The 18,594-nt window shown below is 51.4% G+C and overlaps 1 protein-coding gene across 6 annotated transcripts in view; it reads left to right on the top strand.

Annotated features, from left to right (window-relative positions):
• The window catches only part of PTPRN2 (protein tyrosine phosphatase receptor type N2), an 801,801-nt gene that overhangs the window by 208,532 nt on the left and 574,675 nt on the right, over positions 1-18,594 (top strand). For all 6 annotated transcript variants that reach the window (XM_023250823.2, XM_023250821.2, XM_045053088.1 and 3 more), the window contains one exon: positions 17,334-17,447. In XM_023250823.2, the coding sequence (XP_023106591.2) occupies positions 17,334-17,447 (114 nt within the window). The remainder of the gene's footprint in view (positions 1-17,333; positions 17,448-18,594) is intronic.

Below are 18,594 nucleotides of genomic sequence, written 5' to 3'. Positions count from 1 at the left end.
TGTGCAGCTGGATCATGGGTGAGCAGGTGGATAGTGGTGGTACAAATGAAGGGTGACCCATACATAGAGAGCAACGAAAGAAACCAAACACTGATGAGAGGGGAGAAGGAGCCTGAGCATCAAGCAGTGAAGTGCAAACAGAATTGGGATCAGTGAGGAGAGGTCGGAAGGTGGGCTCAGCACAGGTACAGGGATGTGTTCTGTGTTGTTCCTATAAATGTGTTGAGCACAGGAGGGCCTGGGTCTGTCCCATGGCTCAAGGGTGACTGAACATCAGCAGCAGATATGAGGTGACCTATCCCATCTGAGGAACCACCTTCCAAAGGCCCTTTTGGTCTTGTGAGGACACCAGGGTCCAATCTCTTGGTGCCTTCATGGCCACGCCTGTTTCAGGACCCCCTGGAAGGTCACCTGGTCTGACCTTCCCTAGGATGGGTCAGGACTTGGCTGGGCAGCACCTGTGCTGAAATAAGTCTGACTCCAGATTGCAAAGTTCTTGCAAGAACCTGCTCTCCCGTGTAGTTACTTTGGTCTCCGAGTCTGAAAATGAGAGGCCAGACCTTGGAGTATCCCAAATAGTGAGAATTCTTGTCGAGGCATCCACGGCATCCATGTTGTCCTGGTGTGGGTGAACGCAGGGTTCACGTCCACTGTCAGAGGGAAGTTCGGTTCAGGTTCACGTTGGTGAGACTCCCACATGAATGGAGTTGCCCTTGGATGCTCTACTTCTAGATATCTTCCAGGTCCTGGGTTCTGAAAGGACATATCCATCTATTAGTGAAGTTACTTTATATTAAAAACTGTCAGAGAAGGGAAAGCAATTTCACCGGGCTCCTTAGTTAATGAGAGCTGGTTGCACATCAGACACTTTCCTTGGGCCTCTGGGCTCTTGCACAGGCTGCCATTCTTAATCATGTTTTAATTTTCAAATAAATTGCTTTCATTATCCTTTCATTTACAGTTCTATGTGTGCATCACTGCTCATTAATGTTTGTCAGCACTTTGCTGCAGTTGGTTTTTAAATAGCCGTGGCTGCAGTGCGGTAATTAAGGATGATCCATGTTGGTTTACAGGAATCATTCTTTTTTGTGGTCTTTGAGAAAACAACCTAGAGGGTTGCTGAAACTGGGCCTTTCGATAGAAACACTTGAAGGCATGTGAGGACTGTGGCTCTCCTTGACCTTGATCTGGAGAAGAAGGTTTCCATGGTTCCAGCTGGCCCCTTCATCAGAAAGTTCATGTGGTGTGTCTGGCAGGGCTTGGAAGGTGTTCTTTTTGTTCCTGGTGGTTAGCCTCACCAAAGATCTCTTGACCAACATGAAACCAAATTAAATTGTTTTGTAAATCCACTATTAAAGAACTCATTTCCCCCCAAAGGCTGATCTATCCAGATTGGAAACCAAGATATTTTTAAAGTTAAGTGATGAGCTCTTCTACTGGATATGTTTATTTCTAATGAAATTTTTGGGTATTGATAATGTATTTCAACCTGTGCATGGACCACTTTGGATCGTTGGGGTCCTGGACTGCGGGGTTCTCAGGGATAGCTGCACTGAGAGAGCCTTCCCATCGCTTTGCCTTAAATATTATGGCCCACTGAGTTTACAGGCCTTTCTTCCCATCGCTGTTCCTAAAGTGGGGGCATATCTCTTCTATTCGGTTTCTTATTCATCCACCAAACTTTTTATCACTCTTAAAAAATTGTAGTAAAATACACATAGCAAAATTTACCATCTTAACCATTTTTTAAAAGTTTATTTACTTAAGAGAGGGAGGGGGAGAAGGACAGAGAGAGAGGGAGGGAGGGAGAGAATCCCAAGCAAGTTCTACACTGTCAGTGCAGAGCATGATGTGGAGCACGATCCCACGAACTATGAGACCCTGACCTGAGCTGAAATCTGGAGTTGAACACTTAACCTGCTGGGCCACCCAGATGTCCGCCTCCCCCATCTTAACCATTTTTAAGTGCACTGTTCAGTGGCATTAACTGCATTCACATTGTTGTGCAACCATCACCACCACCGTTTCCAGAACTTTCCATCTTCCCAAACTGAGACTGTCCCCGTTAGACATTAGCTCCCCATCCCCCTTCCCCAGCGCCCACCCTCTACTCTCTGTCTCTATGGATCTGGCAGCTCCAGGGACCTCACAGAAGTAGAATTACAGGGCAGTTGTCCTTCTGTGACTGGCTTTGCTCACATAATGAGCATGATGTCCTCCAGGTTCGTCATGCTATAGCGGGTGTCGGGATTTCCCTCCTTTCCAAGGCAGAATGCTTCTCTGTTGTACATCTATACCACATTTGTTCATCCATCCATCTGGCGATGGACATTTGGGTTGCTTCCTGGCTACTATGAATAATGCTGCTGTGAACATAGGTTTTCAAATATCTCTTCAAATCCCTGCTTTGGATTTTGGTAAATTCTTACAAAAATCATTTCCATAGGCCAAGCACTGCAGGAAGTGGGACCCACCCTTCCCTACTGGAAGGAGACAGATGGGCAATTGGCTGATTGCAGAATGCAGGGTTCACCGGGCACAGGGAGGGTGGGGGGGGGGGTTGAAGGCAGAGGAGAGTGAGAGGGACAAGCAGGTCCTCTGTGTTCCCAGCCACCACGTGCTGAGGGATGGATCAGGCCCCTGGAACTGGGTGATCAGGACAGTGATGGCTGAAAATCTGCTTGGACTCCAGATAGTAGTAGTTACTCCTAGTAGTTAAAATTTATTTTAAACACACAAGTGTACTTTGTACAGAATTGAATTTCCTATAGGATAAGTTAATATTTTTTAATATAATTTACTGACAAATTAGTTTCCATACAACACCCAGTGCTCATCCCAACAAGTGCCCTCCTCAATGCCCATCACCCACTTTCCTGTCTCCGCCCCCCCCCCCATCAACCCTCAGTTTGTTCAATATTTTGAATACTAAAACTTCCAAGTTCACGTCAAACTTCCAAGTTTGGACTCTCTCTCTCTGAAGTTTATGTTTCTCTTTTTTCTTTTTCTTTTTTAATGTTTATTTACTTTTGAAAGAGACAGAATGCAAGCGGGGAAGGGGCAGAGAGAGAGAGAGAGAGAATCTGAACCAGGTTCTAGGCTCTGGGCTGTCAGCATAGAGCCCAATGAAGGGCTCGAACCCACGAACTTGATCATGACTTGAGCCTAAGTCGGATGCTTAACCGGCTCAGCCACCCAGGCGCCCCTGAAGTGTCTGTTTTTCTAACAATCTTGTGATGGGGGAAAGGAAACAAAGGCATCTGTGCTGTTTAGAAGACGACCTTTCAAAAAGGCATTCAGAGCCGTTGGCCGTCTGGCCGGCGGGGAGGTGGAGGAGGTGAACAGAGTGGGGGATCTCCTGTACGCCCATCGTGGTCTCCCCTCTGCACCCCCAGTGGGCCCGCACGCTGCTGGGGAAGCGGAGTGGCCGAGGAGCTCCAGCACCTGAATATCGGTTGTCTGGGCAACCCTCGGTGTGTCCTGGATTCGGTGGGCCGTGTTTCCTTGGTGCTGGCAGGCACGCGGGTGTCTCTGATGCCTCTGATGCCACTTTCCAGGCACACGTGTCCGGCTGCTTCCACTGAGAGCTCACAGGCTCGCTAGGCCATGCTGGGTCTGTGGGGCAGGGGGTGGCCTGTGCGTGCATCACCATCTGACCAACAGGCGGAGGACCAGGCTCCCTGTGGGCCAGAGCACAGGCCGGTGCTGCGGGGCTCGGGCCTGGGGGCCGCTCTTGTGGGCAGGCTGGTGGCCGTGCAGCGCCCGTCTAAGGAGGCGCTACTGACGCCGTTACCCCCCCCCCCCCCGGGGCCTGCGGCTTCTCCTTGCACCTCCCCAGCCCCTCCCCTAGCCCACTCAGGTCCTGCTGTTTCTGTTTCTGCCAGCTTGAGAACAGAGCTGGGGATGAAGTGGGGAGAGGGTCTTGGGTCGGTTGACAAGTAGTTGGGGGCGTCCTTCGGAGGCTCATGGCAGGAGCAGGCCCTGTGGCTTAGCCAGTCTCAAGGCGCTGGGTGTTCCCCGTCTGCTGGGGGCTCAGCTGTGTTCCTCCCCTGGGCTGGGGCGCACATGTTTTGGGTAATTCGGAAGGTGGGACCTTCCACTGTGAGGAGCTCCCTCAGGTGTGAGAGTGGAGGGGCCTGGGCCAGGGGAGAGAAGGAAGGAGAGGAGGGGGGCGCCCAGAGTAAACCGGGTTGAGGAACAAGGGCCCTCGGCTCCCTCCCTCTCCCCGACTCTCCTCTCTCCTGCTCCTTCTGTCTCCCTCTGTCCCCTGCCCCCCCCCCCCCCCCCCGCCCCGCTCTGGAAAGCGGGCAAGGGGCTCTCCAGTTGCTGGAATAAGAATGGGTGCAGAGGCGAGTGATGGATGGCTGTTTTTGAGTAACTGTCACCATCCAGATAAGATGAGGGCTAACAGATTCCCTTTTCCCTCATCCCACATAATGTGCCATTTTCGTTCAGTGCTGCTTACAGCCCTCAGTGCCAGGCCTTTCTATTCTTGTCTGAATAGTCAATGGAACGTTCCAGGCTGATAAGAGGAGCGGCCTCCGTTACTTGGCAACGGGCTGGAGCAGAGGGCTGCTGATGGGGAGATTAGCTGCCACAGATAAACTGCCTTTTTTTCCTTCCCTGCTGCTTATCTTTGGACCCACAGCAGACTGCACCAAACATGACAGCCCGCGGAGATTTGGGTGGGGTCTGAGCTCTCGACAGTGAGGTTTGCCGAGTACCCTCACGCCGGCCTCGGGTGGTCCCCCATCCCCAGCCAGGTCCCTGCCCAGAGAGCCCGACTTCCTGGGGATGCTTGAGTGTGGCCAGGACCTGGAGGTCCGGATCGGCCATAGCTCCCCTGACAGGAAGCAAGGAGCCCGCTCAGCTCATTAGCGGAGGCAGGGTCCCTCCGTTGTGTCCAGGAAAAGAGGGGAGAACAGTGCTGAAATCTCCAGGGCAGTGCCAATGTGTCTGTCCAGGCTGGGTCAAGGGCAGAAAACCAGAATTAACCCTCGCCTTTGGGACAGAGTCACCACAAGTGAGGACAGCACCTGCCTGCAGCAGAGCTGTGCAAATGGCACATGTGTTGGTGGTTTAGATTGTGCTTCTTCATCTTTCAACTGCGTCTTTCTCCCAGTAAACTGCCTTTCGTGTCGATGAAATCCCTCAGGGTCCCACTGCTTGGGGAGTGCATCTTCCTACCAACAGGCACTGACCTCTGGATTTTAAAGCTGGAAGAGGTGTTCAGATTATCTGGCTCCAGCCTGTAATTTTCACAAACAACCAAACAAAACAAACACCTAACCCCTAAAGACTAGAGAGGCTCAGCAGCAGGTGAAGGTCACCTAATCCGGTGGCTGCAGAGCCGGGCTCCTCCAGGCCAGTCTCCGGAAGGTGCTTTCTGTTTCATGGGCGAAGTCTCAGCGCCTGAGAGCCCAGACTGCCCGATGTTGCTCCAGCGCTGCTGCTGGTCCCGATGCTGCTGCTCCGGCACTGCTGCTGGTCCCAACCCTGCAGCTGCTTCAACATTGTACTTAGAAAGTGAATAATGTCCAGCCAGGATCTTTTCAGGATTGTTTACACAGCCCAATGCAATGTGTTATCTTTTGACTCTGACCTCACGTTTTATTGTGTTGTTTCTACTGAAGGAAACTGTGGATGCTAGAATATCCTAGCAGGGCCAGAGCGGGCATGGTGGCCACGGGCGTTGTCTTGGTGGGGAGTGGGGGTATGGGGGCAACCCCCCGTGGGCTGTCCGATCCCTCACTGCCTTAATTTTCTTGTCTATGAAGCACAAGGGCCTGAATAAAATACACGCTATCATTCTCTTCAGCTCCCAGCAAAAACCCTGTTTATTCTGAAATCACAAGGTGTGATTTGCTCACCTGCTCTCAGGTGCCTCGGGATGAGTGTCCTGTAGGTGGCCGGGCCAGGTCCATCCGTTTCAGGAACAGAGCCGAGGACTGGCAGAGCCACATGGCCCGAGATGGTGGAAAGCAGTCAGGAAGGTTAATGTGTCCGTTGGAAAATCTATTGCTGTGCTCACCTAGGCGGTGATCTTAAGAGGAGAGCTTTCTTTTCAGGAAAGGCTATTTTAAGGCTCAGTGTGATTTGTTTTTGCTGATCAACATTGTGCTGGGGATTACCGACACCAGCCCACCCCAGCCTCTCCCCCTGGAAAATCTCTGGGGCCCAGGACTTCCTATCTGAGTGCTCCAAACCCTGCAGCTGTCAGGCCTCCTCTTCAGGGGTCAGAGGTCAACAAGAAGTTAAAATGCAGCGGTGCATGAGTGGCGGTGTCGTGTAGACCTAATCCTGCTAGGTGTGCAGACCTAAACGCGCTGCAGAAGGAGAAGGAGCCGTTCCAGGGGCGGCTGCAGCGCATCACAGCAGACTGTGGGGTCAGTGAGAGAAGCGCCTTCAGACACCTGCTCGGGGCTGGGAAGCATGCACAGCTCCTCTTCTCAACGCTGAACGTCCCCCTCCTGGGGCTCCTGGCTGTCTCCCCGGCCTGAGTTTAAAGCACTGGATATGAAGGCTCCTGGGTGGTGCAGCAGACCATCCCTGAGATACGTGTGAGTTCTGGAGGCTGATTCCAATGGGTTTGATTGCTGTCTGAAGGGGTCTCCAGAGCCAGGTCCCAGCGTTCACATGTGAGAGGGGCACCGGCAGTCCAGTGAGCCGAGGGCCACGCTGGGAGAGGGGCCGGGCAGCCAGCACCCACGTGGAGCGGACAGAAGTCTTGGCCTGTGTGGGTCAGGTAAGCAAGCGGCTCAACAGGCCAGAGTTTACCTTCAGCCGGGCCTCCTGCCCCCTGCAGACTGGTACCTTCTGGGGCCTCCTGGCCCCTGCAGACCGGTGCCTTCTGGGGCCTGTCCTGTCCGGGGACTTTCTCAGGGAGGCACAGAACGCCCGGGTCCACTTGGCTGTGCACCTTTGTTGACAGAGTCCTGGGCTCTGGCCCTGTGACCTTCTGAAATGGACAGGTGTGGGAGCTGATAAGGCACAACCCAGCTCAGGCCTGAGATCAGGAGACGGTGTCTTCCGTGGGTCTGTGGGTTCCTGTGTCACTTCAGCATGATCCATTGGCTGACAGAAGACACTGGTGAACAGAGGGGTGTTTGAGGGAAGGACGATTCCAGTAAGGCCCTGGCACGAAGCAGGCACGTGACTTCTCACCAGCGGAGTCTCAGATTCCTGTGGGTTCTCTTCTCCCCAGCGCCTCACAAATGCCACTGGCGTCCACTCTGTGCATCCCAGCTGTGAGCCTTCGGCTTGTCATTTGTGCTGAAGTTAAGGAAAAAGGAAAGTGTCGCTGCCAGCCCCACAGCCTCTCATTCTCTTTCTGGGTGGATTCTATCCGGGGACTCTCTGGTTTTCACTTTACTTATCCTAGAGCTAGCAGAGTCTGGTTTCCCACATGTGTATGCAATTCCAAATTCTTGTTGACCAACACTCCAAAGAGTTTCTTGTATTAAATTCCAGGTAGTGTAATTTGTGTTCAAAACCCAGATGCACAGTGTTGCGAGCAGTTACTTAACAATATGATGTGTAAGCATGTTGATGGGAGGGGGTACACTTGTCGAGGGGTAGGCACGAAACGGCCCTACCTCACTGTGACTGGAGCCACCGCTCCTCTGTGGAACCAAGAGTCCTTGTAGCAAGGCAGCCTGACCTCATGCTTTCCAGGTACTTGCAGTTCTGAAGACAGCCTCGTGCCTGCTAGAAGCCCCCTCCCCCGCAGACCGATGGCTCCTCCCATGCAGGTGTGGAAGAGCAGTCAGGAGACCCCTGTGGTCCGGGGCCTCACAGCCATCCTCAGCTGGACAGCGATAGTAGAGTGCCCTGGCCTTGCCTCCTCCAGAAAGCCCTCCCTGATCAGCGTTGACTTTCTCTAGCAGACCAGGCCTGTCTCTGGGCCTTTGCTTCCGGGAACTCAGGTCCTGGTGACCTCTTGATGCCCATGTGTGTCTCATCAGATGTGAGGGGGTGGTGTTTCCCTGAATCCAAACGGCTGGGCCTGGCTTGTGGACAAAGTGGGAGCCAGATGAATGCTCAGTGGTCTGGACTAAATGAAATTTGAACTAATTCTGATGACCGGAAGTGCCCGTGTGCCCCAATGAAAACCCGTCACCCACACGTGATTGTGGTGTGACCCCAGCAGCAGCTGTAACCGACCTCAGGAGTCCATGCAGCTCCTCTCCCACCTCCCGGTGGAGATGGCCCCTGCCTCGCGGGACACCGTTAACATCTCCTATCCACATCCTCATTGCTCGCTGAGAGTGCCCTGCTTTGTTGTATTCTTGTATTTTGAATTGCTCTTTGTTAAATTTGTAAATTGAGGGAAAGTATATATAATTTAAAATTTGCCATATTAAGCTTTTTTTTTAATGTTTATTTATTTTTGAGAGAAAGAGTGCAAGTGGGGGTGGGGCAGAGAGAGAGAGAGAGAGAGAGAAGACACAGAATCTGAAGCAGGCTCCAGGCTCCGAGCTGTCAGCAGTGAGCCTGATGTGAGGCTTGAACCCACAAACTGTGAGATCATGACCTGAGCCGAAGTTGGATGCTTAAACGACTGAGCCACCCAGGGCCCCCATGGTAACCCTTATTAAGTGTACAATTCAGTGGCAGTAAGGACACTAGCATCGTCATGCAGCCAGTACCACCTTTCCTCTCCAGAACTCTGACGTTGTGGGCACATTTGTGATACATGGTAACTATCAGGTGCTTTGCCTTTGAATTGATCTCACTGGGAAACATGGAGGCAGCTGAGCAGCGAAGAGTGTTCCTGCCCCTTGTCTCTCGTCAGCCTCGAGCAGGACTGGGAATGTCCAAGCTGTGCGTGGGCGGACCCCCGTGTCTGAGCAAGCAGGGCCGGCCTGAGTGTCTGAAGGGGCAGCCCCCAGCATGGTCTGTGGATCGCTGTCTAATCAGGGTAGTTCACAGTTGCCAAAAGTCAGAATCTCCTGCTCACGCCCATCCCCATTGTGCACCTGGGCTCCAGGCTACCGGAAGGAGCTCTGAGAGGCAGGTGGGTGCCAACCCCATGGCCAGTGTAGGGATGGAACAGCCTTTGGAAGGGCCCTGGACTCTGCCTCTGGCTGTGGGTGGCTTGTCGTGGTGCAGACTCCAAACTGTTGCTGTAGGGACACCTGGGTGGCTTAGTCGGTTAAACGTCCGACTTCAGCTCAGGTCATTATCTCACGGTTCATGGGTTGGAGCTCTGCGTCGGGCTCTGTGCTGACAGCTCGGAGCCTGGAGCCTGCTTGGGATTCTGTGTCTCCCTCTCTCTCTGCCCCTCCCCTGCTCTTGTGCTCACTTGCTGTCTCTCAAAAAAAAACAAAAGCAAAACAAATAAACATTAAATCTGTTGCTGGTATCTGTTGGCTGCAAACAGCCATGTGCTGGTCCGTCTCCCTCCCTCCTCAAACCCCCAGTGGTTGTTTCTTTCTTTTCTTCCGATGTGGGCTCAGGTGACCAAAACGGTGAAGATACCTGGTTTGGCTTCCCCTGCCCTGGCCTGGTGCCATCACAGCTGCACAAGTGACGGCATGTTAGTCATAAAGGACGTGCAGACTCTAGGCCAGCCTGCCATTTACTGTGTGACCTCGGCAGGTCACACAACCTCTCTGGGCCCTCGTTTTCCCAACAGTGAAAGGAGACCATGACAGTTGAGACCATGGCAGGTTGTCCTGGGATTAACCGAGTTGCGTGTGTAGGAGTGGTACTGGCACATCATAACTGCATGTAAACACGTTAGCTCTTATATCCAGAGTTGACAAACAGGGGACCCAGGGAATTTTGTTAATGAGTTTCAGAACAAGACATTCCATCACTGCAGTGTAACTATTTTCTACGTCAGAAACTGGGACGTGTGTACGGAAAGGAAAGCTAACGCTCAGGGTGATGACGGCCAGAAGGCGAAGGGAACATGATGGAAGAGGCCAGGCAGGGCTCGCAGGCGTCACGGATGCACGCTGTTGGGTTTGAGACCTTGGGCTCCTGCCTCTCTCTGCCTCAGTTTCCAGCTGGTGTCAAATGGGATGGTGGTGTTTCATCAGAGTGTGACGGGGGTTTAGAGTTCTTGCACATAAAAGGCTTAGGAAAGTGCTTGGGGCATAAGCGCTCAGTGGCAGTGATGGGACCGGTTTTATTTATTCTTATTGCCGTCTTCACTGTTCACCCACTGCCCAGCCTGGCCACCAGCGTGGGGCTTATGAGCCACGTTTACCTTCCCAGACCGTACCACACTCCTCAGGCGATGGGAGAAGTTGGTCCCCAGTATTCACAGAAGGGGTGGCAGAGCGTCGTCACTCCCGAGCTTGAGGACCGAGGCTGACTCGCAGCTTCCGGACAGCCGGCCCCTCTGTCTGTCCCCAGCCATGCTGTGCACAGAGGTGTCCCTGGGGTCTGATGGGGCAGGTCCTTCCTACATGGCCTGTGGACACCCTGAACAGCATGGTGGGGGGAGGATAAGCTACCTTGGGAGGAGGGGAGAGAGATTAGGGTCCTACAGGACAACAGAGGGGAGGCCAGGAAAAAGGAAAGGGTGCTTTAGCTTGGAACAGCATGACACTGGAGGGCGGGGCTTTTACGCTAGCCTGCCTGAAAGGTGGGTGCAGGCATCTGTCTGCAAGTGGGGGGGGGGTGTCCCTTGGCCTGGTTGTGGCCAGGCAGTCCCCAGTGTGCATGGATGGGTGTAGAAGTCTGTGCACATGTGTGTGCAAGCATGCGAGCTTGTGTGGGTGTCTACATGTGCATGTCACTGACTCCCCTGCCTCCCTGGGGAATACCAGCACCATCAACAAACTAGGGTCCAGGCAGCTCTGTGGATATGGTTTTTGGCCTGTCTGGGCTTCCCAAGAGCTCCCCCACCAACTGTCCCTGTGAGGATCCTGTGCTGTGGGGAGGTGACCACCAGGGGTCGCTGTTGCTGCTTCATCCTGCTGCCACCTCGGTGCCAAGTTTGATGCAGGGTGGGGGTGAACCAGAACCCGTTTTACAAAATGTAACGTACTTCCTAGATGGCAGCTTATGGGTGCTCAGATACAGCAGGTACACCCACCATGGGCTCAGGGACTGGGTGCCCCAAAACACATCTCTCTGAGCCTGTGTGCCGTTTCTGAGCACTGGGTTAAATTCCTGGAACGTCCCAGGAGGTCCTTGTGGTCAAACCCCTTACCACTTCCTGTGTTTCCCCTGCAAGCCCCCGGGAGCTGCTTTAGACAGACCCCTGTTCCTTTTGTCCCATAGGGTTGACCAGCCATTTCACAAGGTGCATGAATGCATTTATTGTTTACTGTATGCAGTATTTTGAGAAACTAAATGTATGTCACAGGCCATTGTTTCTATGATTATGGAAAGAGGCAAGGCTGATCCCTGGGCCAGACCTCCTGAAAGCTCTTGTTTTTACCCCTGCAAGGAGATTCTGCATACGGATGATTTACTGTATGTTTCTCTCCTGCCCCATAATTATTTTAATGCCACCTCTGGCACACCCTCATTTGCAAAGACTTTATAACTGTGACACCTTTTCTGCTGATCCCTTCTAGCTCCAAAATCAAGAATATTGTTCTTAGGGTTTCCAGCGAACAAAGATAATACGTTTGCACATGCATATTATTTACATGAATAAACTATTTACACAAATTATTGAACAGGTATGTGCTTTGCAATAATTTCTAAACGTGCCCTAAACTAATTATCCCACTCTGAAAATCTAAATAAGGTGATCTCATTGTGTTTGTGAATTACCTAGTCTCATTATCTCTTCCCAAAGAAATAATGAAGAAATGTAAAAAAGATGCATAAAAAAAATAAAAAACAGGGACAGACAGAAAAACAAGAGAGGATTGAATATGATGGGTGCAAAGAAAATGGTTACTTCCTTAAAAAAAAATACCACCAGAGCCTGCACAACAAGATCAGAGATGTGACGAGAACAGCCGGTGACCAACAAGAGGGTAGAAGGTAGAAGGTGGGTGGGTCCTGTCCTGGGGTCTGGGGGATTCCTTCCCTGTCTGGGCCTTTGCGAAGAGACACTGACGATGCTATGAGGGACGTTTCTCAGCAGGCGTACAATGTAGACTCCACAGGCTTTTTTTCAGGATGCCCTTTAATGCAAGCCTGAGGTGAATTGCGTGACGGACGCTGAACAGAGATGGTTCTCTCCAAGAGAGACCTAAACCCACCTGTTCAAGCCCACAGCCGCTTGGTAGTCTGACCTGCTGGTCTGGCTCATTCTCTGAGAGGCCTGCACTCTGCAGTCCCCAGAGCCACAGCATCCTGAGAGTAAAGGCCAGTATCTCTGAACATGAACATGCCTTCCCCAGAGCAGAGGTCCTCCACGTGTGAGGCTGGGGATGGATGAGCTGGGGGAGGACCAGTGCTCTGAGCCTGCGCGGAGTTAGAGGGGGAGGAGGTGCCGTGTTTGCTGAGAGCACGGAGGAGCAGGCTCCTCCACGAGCCCCCTGGGTTTGTTCTCAGGCTCCACCTGAGCCCCCTGGGTTTGTTCTCAGCGATCCCTGGTCCTGCCTCCAGCCGGGTCATGTGCTGGGACTTGTGCACTTCTAAATCAGTGTGAGATTCCAGGGAATTAGGATTCTAGTTGATGGTGGTATACATTTCTGTGGGCATCTCAGCTTTTCAAAAACGTTTATTTGTTTTGAGAGAGCGAGAGCGAGCAGGGGAAAGGCAGAGCGGGAGAGGGAGAGAGACTCCCAGGCAGACTCCACACTATCAGCACAGAGCCTGACACGGGACTCGAACCCATAAACTGTGAGATCATGACCTGAGCTGAAATTGAGACACTTACCCGACTGAGCTGCTCAGGCGCCACTCAGCTTTTTTTTCAGGCAAGTGGAAAAACACCAGTTAATCGGTCACAAATATTTATTGAACCTACAGTGGGTGCAGAGTAGTGTCAGATGTGGGAGCTCTAAGAGGTGTAGCTCTGGTGCCTGCCTTCCAGGAGCCCATGGTGCCTGGAGGTGAGAGGAGAATGTCAGTGCCAGAGGGATGTGGAGATGTGTGTGCACACAGGTGTGCACACGTGTGTCCTATGCAGCCTGGGGACATGCACAGCCCCACAGACCGAGGGAGAAGTGAATTCTGGAACGCCGGTCCAGGAGCGGGGCACAGCCACAGGCCTGCATCAGTGTTCAGGGGACAGTGATGTTGATGAGTGAAAATGACTTCTGCCTGTGGGAATAATGCTCCAAGGAATACTGGTTAAAACAAAGGTACAGACATTATGAACAAGCTGTTTTTTTCACATTCTTCAAAAAAAAAACAGCAAAGAAATCATCAAGGCCTCTTTCTAACAGGAGAAACCCACTGCCCAGTTGTAGATGGCCGTCTGGTCAGTGACACTCAGCTGGGACAGCAGCAGCTATTTTCCGAGGATTGCAAACATCCCTTGTTTTTCTGTTTAAAAGCGTGTAGTCTCGGGTTTCCAGAAGCGGTGGAGACCCAGTCTTCTGCTCTGCAAAATGAGGAGGGGGATTGTCATCTCAGAAATTTGGTCTTGGGGACAGCCGTCAGCAAGTTTGGGGATTTTAAGCACAGTCCATGATTCTGTGGTTGCTGTGGTTACTGCCCACAGAGCTCTGGGAGGTGGCCTCTCCACGGAAGGATGCAGTGTCACTTGATTGGGGGCCAGTGGGTCACCTCTCCCAGCTGGCAGCAAGACAGCTTTGTTTCTGCTTTGGAAAAACACATGTTCCATGGACTGTCCCTCGGAATATTTCCTTGAACCCCAGACGCTTTCTGTGCCGTGGACTCGTGGAAGGGGCTGGCCTACAGCTGGGTGGCATTGGTGTCCTACGGGTTCACCTCTGAAAAGGCTGTGGATCTGTCCTGCTCTCTTACTTCTATGGTGGTCCTCCTCGCTGAGCCACCCTCCCCTGGACAGGCAGCTCACCCCTTGGTTTCTGGCAAAATGCAAAACCTGCCTGGAAGGTGCCAGAAGTTCCTGGAGGAGGGCTGAACCTCTCCGTGCCCTCAGGCTCTGCACACACCGCTGACTCGCTCCGCATCTGGGAGCTCAGTGCCTTGGTCCCAGAGCTCTAGCGACCGGACGCTTCCTGTCCTCCACAGAGCCTGCTCCCCTGCCTAGATGTCCCTGCCAGCCCTAGGTAGGCAGCCCCTTTCTGTAAATGTTGGAGCCCAACCGGCTGCTACTTTCCTGGGGTCTTTATGTGTCGGATGAGGTCAGTGCCCCGTCTTTGTGCCGCCCTGAAGCATGTCCCTCTGTAGCCTGTACCACAGTTACAAGTGAGTAGTTTGCGTGTCCACTTCTGCCCTAGATGCGTGTCCCACCGCTATCCCACCTGTCCAGCAGGGGGGACATCGGAGCAGGGCGTGCGTTTCCTGAGGTTGGAGGATGAGGCCGAGCAGTGTGGGCAGGGACGGAATCCACTCCTTAGGATGGGGAGGGCACCGCAGATACACAGCATGATGGGGCTGGAAATTAGGAGAAGGTGTGGATGAGAGTGTACACACAGTCATCCAGAGGAAACAGAGAAAAAGGTGGTGAAGTTGTTTATTGAGAAATAAATAAGGAAATCAGGTTTCTGGTAGGGAGGTATTAACATATCTGTTTCCTAGATGAATTTATGATGTTGGAATGGCTGTATCCTTGGGTTCTCACACAGTGTAGCCGCTAGACAAATGGCAGGGCTGTCTATGTATATACGTGTATGCACATACACACAGCACACATCTCATGTGTACACAACACACATGCAAAGGCACGTGCACGTAACACTTGTAGACGCACATGCAAACACATACATGTGGACACAAGCACACACACTATACACACATGTAGATGCACATATGTACACACACCAACACGTGTGTCTGCACAATACTGTGTAGCTAAAAATAAATCTGTGTATAAAAGTGGACCTATAGAGTTCACACCAGTGTGGTTCAAGGGTCAACTGTATATGCCATTCTGGAAAAGACACAACTTTGGAGACCGTAAAATGGTCAATGGTTGCCAGGGGTGAGAGGCATGGAGGGGTGAACAGGGGGAGCACAGAGGATTTTCAGGGCAGTGACACTACCCTGCGTGACACTATAATGGTGAGCATGTGCCACTGTGCTTTTGTCCAAACCCATCGGTGTACAACACCGAGAATGACCCTGATGTGAACTACAGACTTTGAGTGATAATGAGGCATCACTGTAGGCTCATTGGTTGTGGCAAATGTACCACTCAGGCTGGGGGCTGTTGGTTTGCATACGTGAGGGCAGGAGGAATATGGGGACTCTCTGTACCTGCCCTTCAACTTTGCTGTGAACCTAAAACTGCTTTAAAAAATAAAGTTTATTTAAAGGATAAAGTTTAAAGAAATGTACTGGGGAAAGGTCTGTCCTGCCTCATCAGCAAGGCTGTAGTCTAGGGGCAAAGAGAATCGATGGTTGGTTTAGTTTCAACATTTAAATCATTAAAACCAAATGACTAGCTAAAACTAAACCTAATTTTAAAAGCACAAAAATACTATGTATTATAGTATATATACGTGTTTTAAGTATATAGTCGAGAGAGAGATTTCAAGAAAATCCAATAATTATTTTTCCAAGAATATATTTACCACGTTGTGTGGCACAAACCAACTTTCAAGGGTGAAGCCGTTTATACTTCAGAGGGAATTAATTTACTTGGGATGTTCCAAAATAGATAGGAAATGTCTTTGGCCATTTTTCACTGATGAGGACCTTAGCGGGTCACGACGCTCAACTGTAAAATGTGGGGTCAGCCCATCTTAATGCTTCTTCCAGTCTCTACATGTTACAATTCTACTTTCGAGATACTCCATTTGTAAAGTAAAATGAGAGTTTCAGGTACATTATAGAGAGTTCTTCGCTTTTCTCTTAGCCTCCTTCTCCTCCCTGCCCCCTCGTCCTTGCCCACGTGAACACGCCATCCACAGGCACAGGGTTCTTCGCACAAGGCAAAATCAAAAGAACGGGGACACTTGCTGTCTGTGTTCACGTGGAGCAGATTGCCTGTCTCACTGGGTAGTGGCAGGGAGATGAGACCCTCCCTCCAAGAGAACCGTGACTGGGAATCACTGTGGCCGGAGATGGCCGTTGTGTTAAGTGAGTCACTCAGACAGAGGGGCGGTGCCATAGGGTGGAGGTGACCGGCAGAGCTCCGCACGGCCGAGGTGACCCACAGAGGTGACCGGCAGAGGTGCCCAGTAGAGCCCTGTGCGGGGGGCGGGGCCGGCAGAAGGGTCTGACTTTTCTGCATGGCCGTGGTGTGCCCGGAATGAGCAGCTGTGCCGGCTGTGTCCCCTGCTGTGCAAAGTCCCATAGAAATCCACGACATGCTCTCCATACTTAGGGTGATTTTCTGCCGATCACAGAGCGCCATCCATCTTAAGCACATATGGGACATCAGACCCGTAATCACTGAGTCAGCCTGGCACTGGGCGAACGTGTCTCTGACGATTAAACTTGTTGCACTTGAAGGCTTTTCCTCGGCTACACTTCGTGCAGTGAGACTGTTGTGAACAATAAGGGAAGTGTTTCCCCCTCCATCCGGGCCTGAAGCTGCAGATGGCCGCCTGGCCCTTGAATTAGTCTTTTGTGTGTACGAAGGACGGTAATTTGGATGTTTGAACCCCCTACAGGAAGCTTATTTCAAAGTGAACAATTTGCCGAATAAAGACTAACTGGGGCCTAAATTAACTGGAGGGTGTGGTTTGAAAAGATGTTGATGAGCAGAGTGTGTCATTTTAGACAGATGGAACAGACTAGATAAATTGTCCCCGTTAGTCTCTCTTGTTCTGGAAGCACCTTGAGCAGCCTCACTGCCGTTCCCGCATCTGCCCCCGTTTGCCGGCCTGCGTGGCAGGTACTTCCACGATCCTCAGGCTTCCACAAATTCATATTTATATTTCCTGGGTGTTCTGTTTCTCATCTAGAAAACCGATCCTGAGTACTATTGGCTTTTTTGTCACAGGACTGTCAGAGGCAAAGCTTCAAGTCAGAAAGGTGAAAGCCAGGGGCAGGAAATTACAAAAAGTGAGTGGCGGGGGTGGCGAGGGGGGAAGGGATGAGAAAGTAGAAGAGAAAATGCCAGCTACTCTGAATTCACGTCCTTTTCTCTATACCTTTGGAATTGTGTTTTTTATCATGCTCTTCTATTTAAATAAACCATTACTTTCCAAGTGCTTCTGACTTATGATAGTGTTTTGATGACTTTCTAAAGCCGTGTTCCAAAGCCTCACCACAGTGCATAATTAGAATATATTGCAAGGATGTGTGTAATGCCTTTCTTCTCTCTGAAAATGAAATGTCACTTTTTCTTCTCTGCTTCCCTTTTCTCACAGATGGAGTGTTTGGAAGGTGCCAGAAGGTTCCAGCAGTAGACACACACCGCTATGAAGTGTCACCGGCGGTTCTGCAGCACCTGGCAGCCACCTTGCAGAAGCTCTCCCGAACAGGTAGGCAGGTGTGGGCCAAACTGTCCTGTCCTGGGCTGCTGGCCCGAGCTGCCTTTGCACCCAGCGTTCAGCAGGTGCTTTGCTTCTCCTTAAAGATCATGGGCCTCTTATGTTGGGGGGACCAGTGCTGAGATAGAAGAGGGCTAGGAGCAGGCAGCCTTACTTCTAGAAGGTTCCAGCGGGGGTTCCCTTCGTGGGCTAGAGGTGGCTGGCCCTAGATGCTGCCGGGCGTCCAGGAACCACAGCAGTTTGACGGTGCTTCAGAGAGTAGGAGAGACACCTACAGGTCACGTGACAGAGACGCCAGGCCTCGGACCAGCCCCCCTCAGCCACGTGCAAGCCAGCCACTGATCAACCCCCAGAAAGTCAGTTTGCCTCTAAATACTGTCATCATGCAAGTTTTTGTTATACGGGAGCTTCCTGTTACCTGTTTACTTCACAGGGGTGCTAAGAAGATAGTTTTAAAAATATGCTAAGTGAAATAAGTCAGGTAGACAGAGAAAGATACATATCATAAGATTTCAGTCATGTGGAATTTGAGAAACTTAATCATAGGGGAAGGGAAGGAAAAATAAGATAAAAACAGAGGGGGAGGCAAACCGTAAGAGACTCTTAAATACGGAGAACAAACTGAGGGGTGCTGGCGAGAGGAGGGTGGGGGGTGGGCTAGATGGGTGATGCGCATTGAGGAGGGCACGTGTTGGGATGAGCACTGGCTGTCGTACGTAAGTGATGAATCACTGGGTTCTACTCCTGAAGCCAAGACCAAGCTGTATGTCAGCTAACTTCAGAATAAAAATAATTACAATGACTCAGATATTATTATACACATAATTATCACATATGTAATTTATATTATGTATATAATTTTTGAAATAGAGGGGGAAGCTGCATCCGCATGCTTAGCATTACTATGCCCTGTTCCTACTACGGCAGTAAAGCCCTGTTTCCTGTGCCCTCAGAGCCTGGACAGGAGGCCCACTTGCAAACACAACACCTTGGTGTCAGGTGAGGGTCAGGGTGAAGCTCCTGGAGGGTGAAATTCGCATGTCTCGTGGTCAGGACCTAAAATGGCCCTGCTGGGGGCCCAGGCCTGGAAGGAGGGACCAGGAGAGGAACATGGACCTGAGTCCATACATTCTTTCTA

Source organism: Felis catus, chromosome A2, assembly GCF_018350175.1.
Source record: "Felis catus isolate Fca126 chromosome A2, F.catus_Fca126_mat1.0, whole genome shotgun sequence".
Lineage (NCBI taxonomy): Eukaryota > Metazoa > Chordata > Mammalia > Carnivora > Felidae > Felis > Felis catus.
The sequence above is the reverse complement of the archived record's forward strand: the minus strand, read 5'-3'. Positions and strand labels throughout refer to the sequence as shown.